General features: G+C 40.4%; 1 protein-coding gene and 1 pseudogene across 1 annotated transcript; one reads left to right on the forward strand and one right to left on the reverse strand.

The window, feature by feature from the left end:
• Positions 1-10,409: 10,409 nt before the first annotated feature.
• Positions 10,410-11,866, reverse strand: LOC127782757 (DIBOA-glucoside dioxygenase BX6-like). The gene has a single exon (XM_052310025.1). It carries the CDS (start codon positions 11,767-11,769, stop codon positions 10,636-10,638), a length of 1,134 nt encoding a protein of 377 aa, XP_052165985.1. The 5' UTR covers positions 11,770-11,866; the 3' UTR covers positions 10,410-10,635.
• Positions 11,867-15,058: 3,192 nt separating this feature from the next.
• LOC127781704 (uncharacterized) lies at positions 15,059-18,355 on the forward strand (annotated as a pseudogene).

Raw genomic sequence — 18,355 nt, forward strand, 5'->3', positions numbered from 1 at the left:
TGTACATTTTGATGCAGTAGAACGAAATGCTGCTGTGAAAAAAAATGCGGGTAGTAATAATGTCGGAATTATTAAGCGTAATATGGGGGTCAAAATGCGGTGAATTTCAGGTTTTCAGCGCAGTAGGAAGTTTGAAAAAAAAATAGCAGTGGAATTTCAGCGCAGCAGTAGTAAGTTTGAAAGAAAAAGGCAGTGGAATTTCAGCGCAGTTGTAAGAGCATAACCAACAGCATCTTGATATCATTCCCTATTTGGTATTTTGGGGATTTTTAATCAAAGATTGCTTCCAACAGATTCCCTACCAGCTCTCCCAATCCTTCCGGTACCCAAGTCGTGGTTTTTCGTTCTCCAATTCTAGCAAATCGATTTCGCTCCCTATCCTTTTGCTCGCGGCTATCTCGCGCGCGCTTGGTGAAACGTTCCCACGCGCAGCTCCTCTTGGCGACCTCGTCTACCGAGTACCGACGGCGTCCTCTTCCTCGCAACAGAGGCCATGTACCAGCAGGTGCCCGGGCAATCACTGGATCCCATCTCCCACAACGATTCCAGCGCCATTTTGTCCATGGCTTGGTTTGTTGGTGAAGAAGAGTTCCTTCGTGGAAGCAATTTCAACAAGTCCTGTCCCCGATTCTGGATCATTGTTGCATCTCAAGTCTATTGTAATTGTGCATTATCTTATCCTGCTGCCAAATCTGATGTTTGTGGTTAAGTGGTACATCTGAACTCCATATTGATAATCAATTAATAATGAAATTTGCTAGCTTAGCAAGTTAGCGTAACCAATTATAAATTATTACAAATCAATAGCGATAAGTGTATGAAATGGAAAAGTTGCCCTTTTTTATATCTGTAGTTTGTAATAAGTCTACAAAAAGCTCAATGTTCAGGTGTTCAGTTCTTACTGTGAACAGAGAGAAAATTATAGTGTCAAATTTATATAATTCAGAAATTATCTAACCCACTTGTGTTATCTGTTATTCATAAACTATGATGTCAGGGCTGATATGAACTGTATATATTTGAATTTGGAACAGTAGTGTCAAATTTATACAATTCAGAAATTGTATGAACCACCTGTGCTATCTGTTAGAGCTTGCATTTTCATAAATAACAGTAGTTGGACATGTTTTCAGAAATGAGCATGTATTCATAGTGAATTTGGTGCTATGTATTGCTGTGGCTGCTTGCTGCTTGCTGCCTGCATAGGAGGCAATAAGAAAAAAAAAAATGCTCTTTTAACTTTCTGGGCTGAACTTTGTAAATCCAAACTACTTCTGATATATGTTATCCTGACAATTCAGAAATTAATGTAAGGATTCAGGGATATGATCTGTGCATTTCATATACAAAAGCATATAGGGGTATGTATAGAATATAGTTTACAGAAGTATATAGGGATATGATTTGTTGCTGTTGTCAAAACTTGATGCTGGAGTTGATGGATGCAGCTGGTTCTTGCTGCTGTTGCTGCTTCCTACTTTCTATGGGAGCTGCTTGCTGCTGCAGATTTCTTGCTGATGTTCTGCTTACTTGGTGATTTGCTGCCTGCTGCAATTGCTAGTCGTGCTTGCTGCTAGTTGGTGCTTTCCTGCCTGCTGGAATTGCTGGTGTACATGCTGAAAACTGGGGGTGCCCGTGTACCTGCCGACATGGTACTGCGTGAGAGGGGCGACGAAGGGGCACGTGCGCAAGCGTGATCTCGTGAGAGCGAGGGGTGGAAACTAGCTGATTTCTGTTGGAAGTTTTCTAAGGGCCTACTTTTTTGTTTATAGGAAGCCAATTATAGCTAATCTGTTGGAGGAATAAAAATTTTAACACCTCAAATCTTGTTTAGAATTCCCATAACTGAAATGTTGGGGATAGAATTTTGGGATGCTCTTGGTGATGCTCTAAGTTTGAAAACAAAGGCAGCGCATGCGGAAAAGTAAAAGACAAAGGCAGCGCATGCGGAAAAGTAAAAGAAAGTAGTATTGAACATAATAAAACACGAGTTAGGGGTAAACGGGTCTTTTTACAGCTCTAACAGATGTCCAACTAATGGCTTGTGGATAACGATGGCACGCAGTAGCGGTTCAACAAAACACGATGGCATATTATTCAACTTGGCAAAGTCAGTGGTAGATTGTAGAAGTGGGGAAAACTCAATGGTACTGAGTGGATTCTCTCTTTCGTATGTGGGCTTCTTAATATGCCCGCTTATTTTCGCATGTGAGCCTATTAAGAGGTTTGGTCAAGAAAATTGATTTTCGCATGCGGTTCTTGAACTATGCTCTGATCATTTTTGTATACGAGGATAGTTATAGTCCGCCCTGTAGCCTAAAGGATCTTGTCATGAAAAATCGATAATGTAGTATGTCTAACGTTTGGCCGTCCATTTTATTTGAAAAGTTTATGAAAAAATTAAAAAAATAAGTCACATATAGAAAGCTATTCATATTTTATCATCCAATAACAATAAAAATAGTAATCTATCTATCTACACATCTATACATCTATCTATACATCTATACATATACTAATTGGGCACTTTCTACGAGCTCTCATGTTAAATAGAAAGATCTGTCCGTCGATTAAATAAATCGTGTCTTTATGACCGTAGATACATTAATTGATTTAATGTACCGTAAATAACTAGAGTTAGTTTGAGATATGTTCTACGTACGTCCCTAAATAAGCGTGAGTTAGTTTCAAATACTAGCAGCATCCCTAAATTCTCTTTGTTGACGCGCAAATATCATCATCGAGATTTATCAGCAATATCCAGTATTAGATGGCCGCCTAGCCGCGAGCCCTATCACGCGAAAATCGTCCGTAAAGAAAAGTATCCTCTTCATCCTTGAATATGCGGGGAACCCTGATGCAGTCAGCAATCAAGTAACTAGCTGCCTTTGTTGGTCTAGTGGCGGTCGGCCACGCTTAGTGGCGGCCGATCCGGTGCTAGCCTTCTCTTGGACGTATGTGTTGACGATGTTGGCGTGTGGGTGGTGGTTTTTTTTCCTTTCCTGGTTACGACTATACGACTATCCAGGATTGTAATCTTGTATTTTTTTTCTGCTCTATCAATAGAACTTCGCACTGTCTCGTGCGTGCGAGTCGTTCAAAAACTAGCTGGTGCATCTGCATCATGATTCGTGCGAGTCGTTCAAAAACTAGCTGGTGCATCTGCATCATGATTCATCCCATCCAGAGGGCAATCCAGCATATATGTGTATACATACACAGCACGTACGTACTAATCTGTACAGGTAAACGAGCTTTTCTACATACTTTTGATTTTTATACAAATGATCAATATTTCTATCTCCACTTCTTTATATATATTTATGTTATGCTATTCCCAGCATGCTTGCACGGCTTGATTTAATTTGCTCATTAGTTTCAATTAGGTTGTTGCATGCATTAGATGAGCTAAATTAGTCTGTTGTATTAGAGAAAAGGCTTATAAATTAATTAAATGTGAATAGAAGCTAGACGCCCTTTCACAAAATGCTTTCCTTCCCTCATCATCCTATATTATTTACGGATTTGTAGTAGTGCTATAGATATCGGCCTCACTGAAGAAAATAAACTAATAGTATCCATCATTCATTAGTTGTGGGGTAGACATATAAAAACCGGACAAGTATTTAAAATATAATTTGACAAAATAATATTGAATAAGATGGTCGTTCTTATCTAAATAATTTTGAAATAGGATATGTATTTTAAATAAACACAAAAATACTATTGAATAAGATGGTCGCTTTTATATATCATAAAAAGATGGAACTGATATTTTGGATTTATACATATTTTAAGCTAATTAGTTTAAGATAATTCCAATAGTCCTACTCGACGGCGGCGGTAGTGCAACCCCGTTGATTCATCTAGAATAGCTGATATAATTTATACATATTTTATATATCAAATTGTTTCCTCTCTGTAGTCTAACACTAGTACAGATCCTACTTCTTCGGTCGTCAGAACGAAGTCATCTCAATCGGGCTTAAATTTACACCGTTGTAGATGTACTCACTCTAGACCCAAGTACATATAGCCCGTCACTGATAACACTCATCTGTGACGGGCAAAGATTTTGGCCCGATTGAGATGACCTCGCATATCTCAATCGGGCCTAGACACCGAGCCCGTCAGAGATGAGGGTCATCGGTGACGGGCTCCAAATATGGCCCGATTGAGATGACTTTAAAGCCCGTCACCGATGACTCATATCGGTATCGGGCTTTTGTTGATGCCCGTTAGAGATAACTTTTACTTAGGTCATTTTTCTATATAACTTTTTTTTTTTGAACAGTTTGAGTTTGAATTTAAAAATATGACAACTTCAAACAATATTTTTAAATACTAAATGATTTCAAATGAAAAAATTATCAACAACAAAGTTGTATAACATACCAATATTTACAACTTTTATTTTTATTTTGGTTATTTTTCTATATAACATTTTTTTAACAGTTTGAATTTGAATTTGAAAATATGACAACTTCAAAACAACATTTTCAAATACTAAATGATTTGAACTAAAAAAGTTATCAACAACAAAATTATATAACTCATCAAGATCTATAACTTTTATTTTGGTCATTTTTCTATATAACGTTTTTTTAACAGTTTGAATTTGAATTTGAAAATATGACAACTTCAAACAACATTTTCATATACTAAATGATTTCAACTAAAAAAGTCATCAACAACAAAGTTGCATAACTCATCAACATCTATAAGTTTTATTTTTGTCATTTTTCTATATAACGTTTTCTTGAACAGTTTGAATTTGAATTTGAAAATAAGACAACTTCAAACAACATTTTCATATACTAAATGATTTCAACTAAAAAAGTTATCAACAACAAAGTTGTATAACTCACCAAGATCTATAACTTTTATGTTTGCCATTTCTTCATCCGATAAAATGCTAGTAATATTGTTCACAAAATTTACATATATGTGTTATAGTTTATAAAACTAGATGAGAGATATGTGAATCTTGTGAATAATATTACTATCACTTTGTCGGATGAAGAAATGACCAAAATAAAAGTTATAGATCTTGATGAGTTATATAACTTTGTTGTTGATGACTTTTTCAGTTGAAATCATTTAGTATTTGAAAATGTTGTTTGAAGTTGTCATATTTTCAAATTCAAATTCAAACTGTTCAAAAACATATTGTATAGAAAAATGAACAAAATAAAAGTTATAGATCTTGATGAGTTATATAACTTTGTTGTTGATGACTTTTTCAGTTGAAATCATTTAGTATTTGAAAATGTTGTTTGAAGTTGTCATATTTTCAAATTCAAATTCAAACTGTTCAAAAACATATTGTATAGAAAAATGAACAAAATAAAAGTTATAGATATTGATGAGTTTGTTGTTGATGATTTTTTCATTTGAAATCATTTACTACCTGAAAAAATATTTGAATTTCTTATATTTTAAAATACAAATTTTATATAGTTCAATCAAACCCGGATGGAGAAATGACCAAAATATAAATGGTAGATATCAATGAGTTTTACAACTTTTTTGATAGCTTTTTCATATGAGTTCATTTAGTATCATAAAATTCAATTCAAAATTTATTTTTTCCTAGAAGTCTGATTTGCAAGGATTTAAATAACCGATTAAGGGCCTTAGCTGCTTGAGCTTTCAACAGCTAACATCAGCTATAGCGGGCTATAGCTGCAGCTAAGCCATTTAGCTGTTTTGCAAAAAAACTAAGGATAAAATAGGTCATCACAGCAACAAAATAAATAGTTCATCACATGATAATTGTACTGAATTCTCTTGCCATCACAATTTCATCACAGGGATATGATAACAGTTCATCAATCATCAGTGGCTAGCAGGTATTACAAACCTAAAACGAAGTGTCTAGCAGGTATTACAAACATAAAACGAAGCTTACCTGTATCTGGCTGGGACATGGTGCTTGGGGGAGATCAGGAACAGGGACACTTGGGAGAGAGGAGAAATGGGCTGCCGCCGCCGTAGCCTCCGGGAGCAACTTCCGCCGTTGCAGCCTCCGGTCGCAGCCGCCGCCGCCACCGCCGCCGCCTCCTCCAAGCGAGGCCGCAGCTGCAGCCGCCGTCACGCGCAGCCGCAGCCGCCGCCGCTGCCGTCTCCGGGCGCAGCCGGCAGCCGCCGCCGCTGCCGCCTTCGGGCTCAGCCGCAGCTGCCGTAGCAAGTCAGAGCCGCCGCCGTCGCCTGTAGAAGTGCAGAGGAAAAGCCGAGGAGAGGGAGTGAGGAAAGAAAGAGATGGGCTAGGGTTAGTTCATGACAAATAGATGGGCCTTGGCCCGTAGCTAATTTTGGCCCAAAACTACAGCATAGCTGCCGCTAAATGAAGGATCAAATAGCGGCTATCTCCCGCTAACACCGGCTATTAGCGTCTCATGTCATGTAGCGGCAAATGTGGTATTTCTTAGCTGCTTCCTTTTCCAGCAGCTATCTCCGGCTATAGCGGCAGCTATAGCCGGCTATTTAAATCCTTGCTGATTTGCCTCCTACTCATGATAATACTTGCTAAATATATATTTGATCCAATTAACTCGGATTTGCTGGTGAAATATGTGATCAAAATAGATGTTATGTGAATGTGGTTGTGTTATGTGAATGAATGTATATGAATAGGGGATGCTAGGGTGTGACATCCTGGCTCAGGGCTTAATAGGATTAATAGAATACTCATACCAACAAATTAAAATTTCTTTATCGAAAGCCAATCTTAAAAAAACTATAAGGTTAAACGTGCTTGACCTAGAGCAATTCTCTTATGGGTGACCTACTAGGAAGGCCTAGAGCAATTCTCGGATGGGTGACCTACTGGGAAGGCACACAAGTGAGGTTCGAATGGGTGACCGACCGGAAAGGCACACAAGACTAACCAAAAAAATAAAATTTATTTTTTTTGGATTATACTCATCTGTGACGGGCTATAATCTAGGCCCGTTAGAGATGAGAGTCATCCGTGACGGGCTATAATCTAGGCCCGTTAGAGATGAGAGTCATCTGTGATGGGCTTTTGTGTTGGCCCAATTGAGATGTGTCATTCGTGACGGCCGGATGCCCGATTGAGATATTTTCTCACATCACTGACCTTTGCTTAGTGACGGGGGCCCTGCCCGAAAGAGATGATGCTTTAAGCCCGTTAGAGATGACCAATCCCGTTCCGTTCTAGTGTAAGCTAGACCATGGACAGATGGACTGATTCATGGCTGATGCAACCTAAATGAACTTTAGAACAAGCAAGCATTCTAAGCCCACCATATTAACCCGAGATTTATTGAGACTTTTTTTACTTTTAATTTTTCCAAAACTTAATTAATAATTACATTTTGAATTCAAATTAGTATATAAAAATTTGTACGACTCTTGAGTTAAAAAAGTATAACTTTAATTCTACAATTAAGAATCAATAGTCGCATAATTAGCACGGTGTAACCATTCTAAACTCTAAATCCAGTGCAACTCCATGTTCTTTAATAATTACTAATATAATCATAAAAAAGCTACAACTGGACTCCAAATTGGATACACCTCGGTATTTTGTCTCAGAATTTTAAATTTTTTAAATCTTGCAAAATCCATAATTCAGACTCCAAACCGAATAGTACAACTTGATATATATTAATTGGAAACATTAAAATTATTAAATAATTGAGCATCTATAATTGAAACTCCAATCAAGTGTTATGTATACCGGCATCATGCCGATAGTGTTTATTCATGCTATATACAATTTCGTAAATGCTAATTTTTTTAGGATTTAAGAAAGAAATATTTTTCGTAAAAGCTTTAAAACTAAAATAGACACATAGTTTTTCCCTAGCTTGTCCCTAAACGGTTTTGCTAAAAAACTGTTGACAGTTTTTTGTTTGGAAAACTTTCGATTTTCTAGCCATTAGATGCGCTCTAGGATTCGTGCAACATATACAGCCAGAATTAAAAAAAAAATTCGCATGGGCAAGGCAGTCATCGAACATGATGCACACGTTAAGCTAAGCCATGCACCTTCTTATTAGCGATAACTCTTTTTTATTATATATCACTTACACCCTAGTTATATATCACTTACATCTTAGTTATAGAGTAGTTACATAGCACTTACACCCTAGTTATAGAGTAGTTACATGATAGTTATAGGGTAATTACATTGTATAAAATTATGATTTGCAATTTTTTTAGGAGCGCATATTACTTTTGAATTTGAAAGTTTTTTTTCCCTTCTACATGTAGGCCAATTTCTTCTTGTTCAATCAGCTTGGACACTAAAATTCATGGTTTGTACTAGTGTGGATTGTTCCCCTATAACCATTGATGACAAACCCTGTAATCAAAAAATTTGAAAGTTTTGGACCTAAATATTGTGAATAGAATTGATTGAGCGAGAGAGATTGAATGTAGAGAATGAATGAGCGATCCTTTATTGATAACAATGGTTACAATATATAGGGGGGAGAGAGGCAGCAACAGAAGACGCGATGGTTCGGGAACCATCGCGTCCGTTACTAGAATCGTCGTGAGGCGAGAAGAGGTGTGGGGCACGACCAACCGTCGTGTCCCAGAGTTGGTTGCTGCTCTGTCTATATAGTTGGATGAAATTACCCAAATATTTCATAATACTATAAACTGTCGACAATTCGTTAGCTTGTCCCTTTCATTAATATTAGCATATGGTAACGGAAGGCCGCGAGTAGAACGCGATTGACTTTTGCCTCGCTGTTGTCCATTATATTAACACGATCGGAAACTTCAGCGCAGCCGGAAGTCGCTCGCTCCAGCCACCAATTCGAATTGCATCTACACGGTCTACTGTGTTGAGTTTGCATTGTCACGCATGCATGTTCACTAACCAGCAAACAGAAAAAAAAGGATGGAAGTTGAGAAGTACTCCATCCGTTCCACAAAGTAAGTCATTATAGCATTTTCCACATTTATATTGATGCTAATGAATCTAGATATATATATATCTATCTAGATTTATTAGCATCAATATGAATGTGAGAAATACTATAATGACTTACATTGTGAAACGGAGGAAGTAGTACTACTCAATTATATTATGATGAATTGGACCTTTAAACGGCGGGGAAGAAAAGGCATGCATCTCCGATCCTAACCTCTCCGATCCATCTGTATGTTTTCCTAACCTCTCCGATCCTATTTTCCAGGGCAGATCTACTATTTTATAGTTTTTCAATACACCGGTCAAATATCATCTGCACAAATACAATTCATTAATTGTTGATCAAATTATTATTTATTCTCTTATCCCACGTATATATATGTAATCACATTAGATTTCTATATCATGATTGTGGGCGTTTGCATGCAAGTCGATGCCTATATATGCTAATTGCTCACTGTATCCTCACATTAATTGAAGAATACTGAACAAATTAAACCGAACTCATCTATCTAGGTGGTATCATCAAATTAGGAGTGACATATATAAATGAACAGTCAAGACACATCGCAGCTTTGTAATTGTTAAATTTACATCAATAAATAAATGAAATACTGAATTTCAGACCCATGCGAGGAGGGACAATCTCATATTTTCAATTCTAATTTTTCAGAATTATTAAATAAAAAAATTTGGACTCCAAGGCGAGTTCAATTTTTTATTTATTAACTGTGAGTCCACATTATCTATGATTTTTCTATTTTGAGATCTATTGAATTAGAAAATAAAAAACTAGAACAAGGTTATAGAAAAGCATAAAGAACGCATTTGATACTCCAGCACTTTGCATTGATCATCAATTCTACGGTTTAAAATTGTATAATAGAAAAATTAAAATCAAGATATTTTAATGTTTAGAATTATTAATAAAAAAAATACATAATGGAAAGTAAATTTGGGTGTGATTTCTATAGCAATTGTGTAATTATTGACTTTTTGAGTTTCTAGAGTATCTTGCAGTGAACACATTGGATGCTAAAAGCGAGCATTGGTGTGGAGTAAGATTTTGTATATATTATTATTATTATTATCAAAATTCACAATTATTTTCAGTAGGAAAATTATATTACTTGGTTTTTATTAATCTATCCGTAGTCAATTAAAAAATATAATTCTATGTTTAAAAAATATAATTTATACATTATATATATATAGAAATAAAATGTAAGAGTTCTGTCTGAATATAAAGATTCTTTTAAAGTCTATCTCCACGCAAATCCGCTAATATGAAATCCACTAATTGCCTTTATGAGATATTTTTGAAAATAAATAACCAATATTCTAGAATATGATTAAGATTTTTAAAATATTAATATATGCACGGGTTGGCGACTAGTAATCAAATAATTTAAAATAAGATGCATATAACATTAATGTAATGACTGCACCCAAAACGAGACGGGAAAGTAGTAGTATTGCAACCCAAAATCACATGAAATACAGAGATATAACATTAATTTATTACTTCGAATTTCTAGTTTTACCGCACTATATATATCTGAGCATACATGTATATCTGTAAATGTTTATTTTCCAACACACCAATTAATTAAGCATTGACACATAACGGCTGAATGGTTCCCAAATCGCCAAGTATATACGACTACGACCATCACCATCCAAACGCCGAGTCGCCGACTACATCACCGAAACGATCCATCCAGCTACAGTGGAGGAGGAGGAGGAGGAGGAGACGACGCCGCCGCCGGAATCCTGAAGTGGTCCAGCGCCGACCGGCCGTCGAGCCCCTTGCCGTTGAAGTGCGCCAGGAACTCCCCCGCCGTCGTGCCCCTGTACACCGCCGCCGCCCGCGCCCCGCCGCCGCCGACGACGACCGGGACGTACGGCCTCGTCGACGCGTACTCGACGCGGAAGAAGCACGCCACCGACACGCGAGCCGGCCCGGCGGCGCCGGTGGGCAGCACACGGTGCTCCACGCTCCGGAGCCGGTCGTTCGACACCAGCTGGAGGAAGTCGCCGACGTTCACCACCAGCGCGCCGGCCACCGGGGGCACGTCCACCCACCGCCGCCGCGGCTGGTCCAGCAGCGCCTGCAGGCCGCCGGAGGTGTCCTGCAGCAGCACGGTGAGGAAGCTGGGGTCGGCGTGCTTGGTCGCGCCCATCGTCGCCTCCGGCTCCGGGCACGCCGGGTAGTAGTTCGCTGCCACGCTCAGCCCGTCCGTGCACCCGGCGTCGCGGCCGAGGTACCCCGCAGGGAGGCCCAGCCCCTCCGACAGCAGCTCCAGCAGCCGTTCCCCGAGCCGCCGCGCCGCGGCGGCGTACTCCTCCAACACGCCCCTGCACGGCGGCGGGATCTCCTGCGGCGACGGCGCCTCCGGCCACATCTCCATCACCAACGTGTCGCGCCAGTTGGCCGCCGGCGAATGGAACAGGTCGAAGTTGGAGCTGAACCGGACCTTGCTGGCGACGTCCCTGGTGTAGTAGGGCACCTTCGCCTCCAGGGGCTCCTCGTTGAAGCGCCGCACCGCCGCGAGCATCGCATCCATCAGCTCCCCGGCGACGCCATGGTTGACCACCTGGAAGAAGCCGACCGTCTCGGCTGCCGCCATCACCTGTGAGACGACGTGGTCACGGTCGACGTCGGCCTTGGCGAGGTCGATGAGCGGGATGGCCGCCGCGGCCTCGGACGGCGAGGCGACGGGGAGTGGGTCGGGCGGGTGGCGGAAGAAGTAGGGGATGGTGGTGACGCCGGCGTCGACGAGGCCCTTGACACCGGCCTTGGTTTCGTCGAAGGCCTGGAGGTCGCGGAGGCGATCGGTGCCGGAGACGGTGGCCATATATGCGCACGCGCGTCGTGAGTCGAGATGAGCAAACAAACGCTAGGGCACGGCGGTGCAGGAACGAGGCGCGCTGGTGGCTAATTAAGACTTTTAAGAGCAACTTACGCCGCGCCGCGCCGGTTGAACACTTGTGTATTTATAGGTGATAAAATAGGGAGCGTATCCTATGCACACAGGCCCTCGCGTGTACACACCGTGTACACCAACTAAAAATTATCACAAAAAATTCTAGGAAAATTCATACATGTACTTTCAATAGTATTACATCTACGTGCAAAGTCGCATCTTCAAATTCATTCTACATAGAGAATAACAAAAAAGATAAAATTCTGACAAAATTGCAACCTTAAAACTGTCAGATTTTTTGTTTTTTTTGTTACGGCTAAAATATAATGAATTTGACGTTAAGATTTTAACCCTAGGTGTAATACAATTGAAAGTATGTGTATGATTTTTTCTAGATTTTTTGATGACATTTTTTAGTTGGTGTGCACGTGTGTACACGTGAGGGCCTGTGTGTATATGATATGTTGCCGATAAAATAAGTTATAATTATGTATCTTTTTTAACAAGAGGAACAGTCAAATGTTAGCTTGCGGAGGTGACGACGACACCAGCATTGTGGTAGTTGGAGTCATGGAGCAAGAGCTGTATGAAGACTGGACACAACATGTTGACAAGTTTTTTTTGTGATGTCCTTTTTAGCTATTCTTCTATTCCTTTTTTTTGGTAGTGGCAAGTTTTTTTTATGTTCTTTCACTGGTGGAGAAACCATCTTTGGTCGGTCAGCCGATTTTCACAATAGTCACGGTTTCATTAAAAACCGAGACTAAATATGGTGGCCACAGCGGGCATATTTGACGTTTAGTCTCGGTTGGTAACATCTTTAGTCCCGGTTCTAAAGATGTCAGGCCTTGTCAAGCCCCCGCGTATCAACCGGGACTAAAGATCCCCCTTTATATATGTCTTCTTCCTTCTCCAGCCCTAGCAAGCTTCAAAATTTCTAAAAAAAGAGGGGAGGTCATGCTAAAATTTTTTGTGAAATTTTTTTTGGTGATTATATACAAATCGGAGGTGTCTAAAATGTTAGTAACTTCATCCTCCAATGTTTTTTTGTTGTTATATTACTTTTGGAGCTATGTTTCACACTTTTTTTTGTCACCAAAACTTTGTTGTAAGTTGATGAGAGAGAAAATTTGTGTGACGAAAAAGAATATATAGGAATTTTGTTTGTTTACTTAAAAAAGTTTTATTCTCATAGTTTAAAATATAATGAAAATTAATTTTAAATAATAGAAAACAAACTAAATTGAAAATTAAAAGAAGTACAACATTAATATTAGTTTAAAACTTCAAAAATAATAAATAAGAATTGTTTGTTGGATTATTTTATAATTATTGTATGAATAATGATATGTCATTATTGTATGACTGTTGAAAGAGTTTTCATCAACGAAAAAGTCCTTAATCCCGAGGGTGAATTCTACTACGACGGATCGACAATTCATAACGTCGGTCCTTCTTCTTCTGACATAATGCCGGCGTCGAAGTCGTAGCTAGCTAGCGAGCAAATGAATTGTACTCTACATGCATGTATATGTTTATAGATATACACATTTACTTTAATGTAAATATATATTTTGATAATATATATGCAGATAAAATGTTAAGTGCTTGAAATTATACATGTGTAATTTATAATATATGTATATATATATATATATATATATATATATATATGTATATATGTATATATGTATGTATATATATATATGTATGTGTCGACGGGTGATACCCGTAGACCGGATATAGAGGGTATTGGGGTACGTTGGTACAAGGATCTACGTAATACGACATCAAGCAGACAAGAGACGAAGATTATACTGGTTCAGGCCCCTTGATAGGTAATAGCCCAAATCCAGTTGATGTGGGATTATATGATGGAAAACACAGGTTTACAAAGTGAACAATGGAACTTGACGGATCCGGCGAGATCATAGTCGAGTTGGTTCGACTAGATCCCCGGCGATTTAGCTCCTTGCGGGCTCCGACTTCGTAGGCTGTGAGGGTTGTGTTGGCTCTGAGATTCGATGCCCCAGGTCCTCCCCGGGGGGTCCCTTTTATATCGCAGGTCAGGCGGTTTCCAAATAGAACTGGGAGACACCAGATCCTACACGATACATTGACGACCCAGTCTTGTCCGAGTAGGACTCTTTCCATCCGTAGACTCCGTGAAGGATTTCCTTAGTGTATGTAGAAAGTATCCGTACGCGCGTGAGTATGCCGTACCGATATGTGACGTATATCGAAGGGTAAAGGGTATACCTAACCCGTAACCCTGACAGTATGTATATATGTATATATGTATGTATGTACACTGGTGGAGAAACCATCTTTCGTTGGTCGGCCGATTTCCACAATAGTCCCGGATGCAATAAAAACCGGGGCTAAAGATGATCTTTAGTCCCGGTTCAAAAGGGTAACGGGCATATTTGATCTTTAATCCTGGTTGGTAACACCAACCGGGACTAAAGATCATCTTTAGTCCCGGTTCGAATGCTGTCAGGGCATGTCAGGCCCCCCCGTGATCTTTAGTTCCGGTTGGTAATACCAACCGGGATTAAAGATCGTAACTTTAGTCCCGGTTGGTATTACCAACCGGGGCTAAAGATCCTGGTGATCTTTAGCCCCGGTTGGTGCTACCAACCGGGACTAAAGTCCCACCCCTATATATATGTCTTCTTCCTCCTCCAGCTGCCCGAGCAAGCTTCAAAATTTCTTCAAAAAAGAGGAGAGGTCATGCTAAAATTTCCATTGAATTTATTTTGGTGATTACATACAAATCAGAGGTGCCTAAAAGGTTTGCAACTTCATCCTCCAATGTTTTTTTTGTCATACTACATTTGCACCTATGTTTTGCACACTTTTTTTGTCTCCAAAATTTAGTTGTAAGTTGACGAGAGAGAAAATGTGTGTGAGGAAGAAAGAATATATAGAAATTTAGTTCATTTGCTAAACAAGGTTTTATAAAATAGTTGAGAAGGAAAACTCTAGTGAAAGTTAATCTTAAATAATAGAAAACAAACTAAAATGAAAATTAAAAGAAGTAAAACACATTAAAATTAGTTTAAAACTTTACAAATAGTTTTTAACAATTTTTTGGTGTAATATTTTATGATTTTTGTATGAATAAAGATATCTTATAATTATTGTATGACTGTCATTATTGTAAGAATAATTATTTGTGTACGGTTTTTTTTGACTCATGTAGATGGATCGGCAATGGATGTACGCTGACCGGTGGTCCAAAGAGTTTATTGACGGCGTGCACTATTTTTTGAGAGTGGCCGAAGCTAACAGGAAAAGGGGTTTTATTTGTTGTCCATGCAATAAGTGTAAGAATCAGAAGGAGTATTCTGCATCCAGGATTATTCATTTCCACTTGTTTGAGTCGGGGTTCATGCCAAGCTATAATTGTTGGACATCCCACGGAGAGCAAGGTGTTGAAATGGAAGAAGATGAAGTGGAAGACGACAATATTCCGGACTTTGCTCAGTATGTTGGATTTGAAGAAAATCAAACGGGCGAGGAGGAAATAGCTGCTGATGGTAACAACGTTGCGGATGATCTTGGTCAGATGTTGCAGGACGCCAGGGAGGACTGCGAAAGTGAAAAGGAGGCCCATAAATTGGACAAGATGTTGGAGGACCACAGAACTTCGTTGTACCCAGGTTGCGAGCAGGGGCACAAAAAGTTGGATACCACTCTGGAGTTCTTGCAATGGAAGGCAAAAAATAGGGTTAGTGACAAGGCATTTGGCGATTTATTGAAACTCGTCAAGAACATTCTTCCGGGGGGGAAACAAATTGCCCGAGACAACGTACAAGGCTAAGAAGATAGTCTGCCCGTTAGGACTGGAAGTTCATAAGATTCACGCATGTCCGAACGATTGTATCCTATATCGCGGTGAGAAGTATGAGAACCTAGAAGCATGACCTATTTGCAAAGCACTATGATACAAGATTAGGCGAGACGATCCAGGAGAAGTTGACGGGCAGCTAACAAAGAAGAGAATTCCTGCTAAGGTGATGTGGTATTTCCCTATAATACCACGGCTAAGGCGTTTGTTCAGGAACAAGGGGAATGCTAGAATGTTGCGATGGCACGCTGAAGAGCGTCAACAGGACGGGATGCTGAGACACCCCGCCGATGGTTCGCAGTGGCGAAACATCGACAGAAAATTTAAAGAATTTGGAAAGGACGCACGAAACATATGGTTTGGTTTGAGTACGGATGGCATGAATCCTTTTGGAGAGATGAGTAGCGGCCATAGCACTTGGCCCGTTACGATGTGTATCTACAACCTCCCCCCTGGCTATGCATGAAGAGGAAGTACATAATGATGCTGATTATTATTCGAGGCCCCAAGCAACCTGGTAACGACATCGATGTGTACCTAAGACCACTGGTCGAAGATCTTAAACAGTTGTGGAAGAAGGAAGGTGTCCCCGTGTGGGACGAGGACAAACAGGAGGAGTTTAACCTACGAGCGCTGCTGTTCGTAACCATCAACGATTGGCCTGCACTTAGCAACCTATCCGGACAGTCCAACAAGGGGTACAAGGCTTGCACTCACTGTATGGATGAAACAGAAAGTACGTATCTTAAGCATTGTAGGAAGGTTGTATACATGGGTCATAGTCGATTCCTTGCAGCAAACCACCCGGTACGGAAGAAAGGCAAGCACTTCGAACATAAGGCCGACCACCGTACGAAGCCTAAACATCGCAGCGGGAAAACAGTGTTTGCTATGGTTAAAGATCTTAAAGTAGTGTTCGGAAAGGGGCCTGGAAGCCAGCCTATAGAGAGCGAAGATGGTCACGCGGCGATGTGGAAAAAGAACTCTATATTTTGGGAGTTACCATATTGGGAATTCTTGGACGTACGCCACGCAATCGACATGATGCACCTCACTAAGAACCTTTGCGTAAACCTTCTTGGCTTCCTAGGTGTATACGGAAAGTCGAAAGATACACTGGAAGCACGTAATGATCTGAAGCATATGGAACAACACGGGGACCTTCACCCGGAACCAAAGGAGAAAGGAAGCCATTACTTGAGTCCAGCCAGCTACACTCTTAGCAAGGCAGAGAAGGAAAGTATGTTTGAATGCTTGGAGAGCATAAAGGTACCGTCTGGATACTCGACGAATATCAAGCGAATAATAAGCACGAAGGAGAAGAAGTTCACAAACCTAAAGTCTCATGACTGTCACGTGTTGATGACACAACTGCTACCAGTTGTAATAAGGGGTATCCTTCCAGACAATGTCCGGGCAACAATAACAAAGCTATGTGCATTCATGAACGCAATTTCGCAGAAGGTCATCAATCCGGATAGATTAGAAGCCCTTCAGAATGAAGTGGTGCAATGTCTCGTCAGTTTTGATTTGATATTTCCACCTTCATTTTTCAATATAATGATGCATCTGCTTTGTCACCTTGTGAAAGAGATCCGTATTCTCGGGCCTGTGTACCTACACAACATGTTTCCTTTCGAGAGGTACATGGGCATTCTGAAGAAGTATGTTCGTAACCGTGCTCGTCTAGAGGCAAGCATCGCTAAGGGTTATAGAACAGAGGAGGTCATCGAATTTTGCGTAGAATTTATCGAAGACCTTCGCCCAATCGGGGTACCTGAATCACGCCATGAAGGGAGACTACGGGGAAAGGGAACTCTTAGAAGGAAAGCAATAATGACGATAGACAACAATTTATTCCGTAAAGCCCATTCCACTGTTCTGCAACACTCTTCATTGGTAGCTCCTTACATCGAGAAGCACTTGGCTCTAGTTCGCGCCAGGAACATCGGTAAGTCCGATGCTTGGATTACACGGCATCACATTGATACTTTCCCCACGTGGCTACGACAACATCTCATGGGTAACGAGTCGATCAACCAACAACTTGCCTTCCTGGCGAGGGGACCGTCTGGGTCGATCGCGACATTCCAGGGATATGAGATCAATGGGTACATATTCTACACGAGAGCCCAAGACATGAAGAGCACGAACCAAAACAGCGCTGTTCGTGTCGATGCCATGGGACACGATGGAACAATTGCCACGTATTACGGTGCCATCGAGGATATATGGGAACTTGACTATGGTCCTCTCAAGGTTCCTCTCTTCCGGTGCCAATGGGTTAGGTTGACTGGTGGAGGCGTAATGATTGATGACAGTGGTATGACAACTGTTGACCTTAACAAGGTTGGATACTCGGACGAACCTTTTGTCCTTGCCAATGATGTAACGCAAGTCTTTTTCGTGAAGGACATGTCTAGCAAAGGAAAGAAGGGCAGAGGGCCTGATGAGCCTAAGCATCAAGTGGTTCTCCTAGGCAAAAGAAAAATCGTCGGAGTTGAGGACAAGACTGACGAGGATTACGATCAGTTGGATGGGCAACCCCCTTTCACGGTGACGATTGACCCTAGCATCCTCCTATCAAATGAAGACACCCCTTACTCACGCAGCAATCACAAGGAGGGAACAATAATGAGGAGAAAGTACGTGCGGTCAACCGTC

The sequence above is a fragment of the Oryza glaberrima genome, chromosome 8 (genome assembly GCF_000147395.1).
Source record: "Oryza glaberrima chromosome 8, OglaRS2, whole genome shotgun sequence".
NCBI classification, from domain to species: domain Eukaryota; kingdom Viridiplantae; phylum Streptophyta; class Magnoliopsida; order Poales; family Poaceae; genus Oryza; species Oryza glaberrima.

What these genes read in the sequence shown, in the direction of transcription:
- LOC127782757 (XM_052310025.1), bottom strand. Translation starts at nt 11,769, where the DNA reads ATGGCCACCGTCTCCGGCACCGATCGCCTCCGCGACCTCCAGGCCTTC.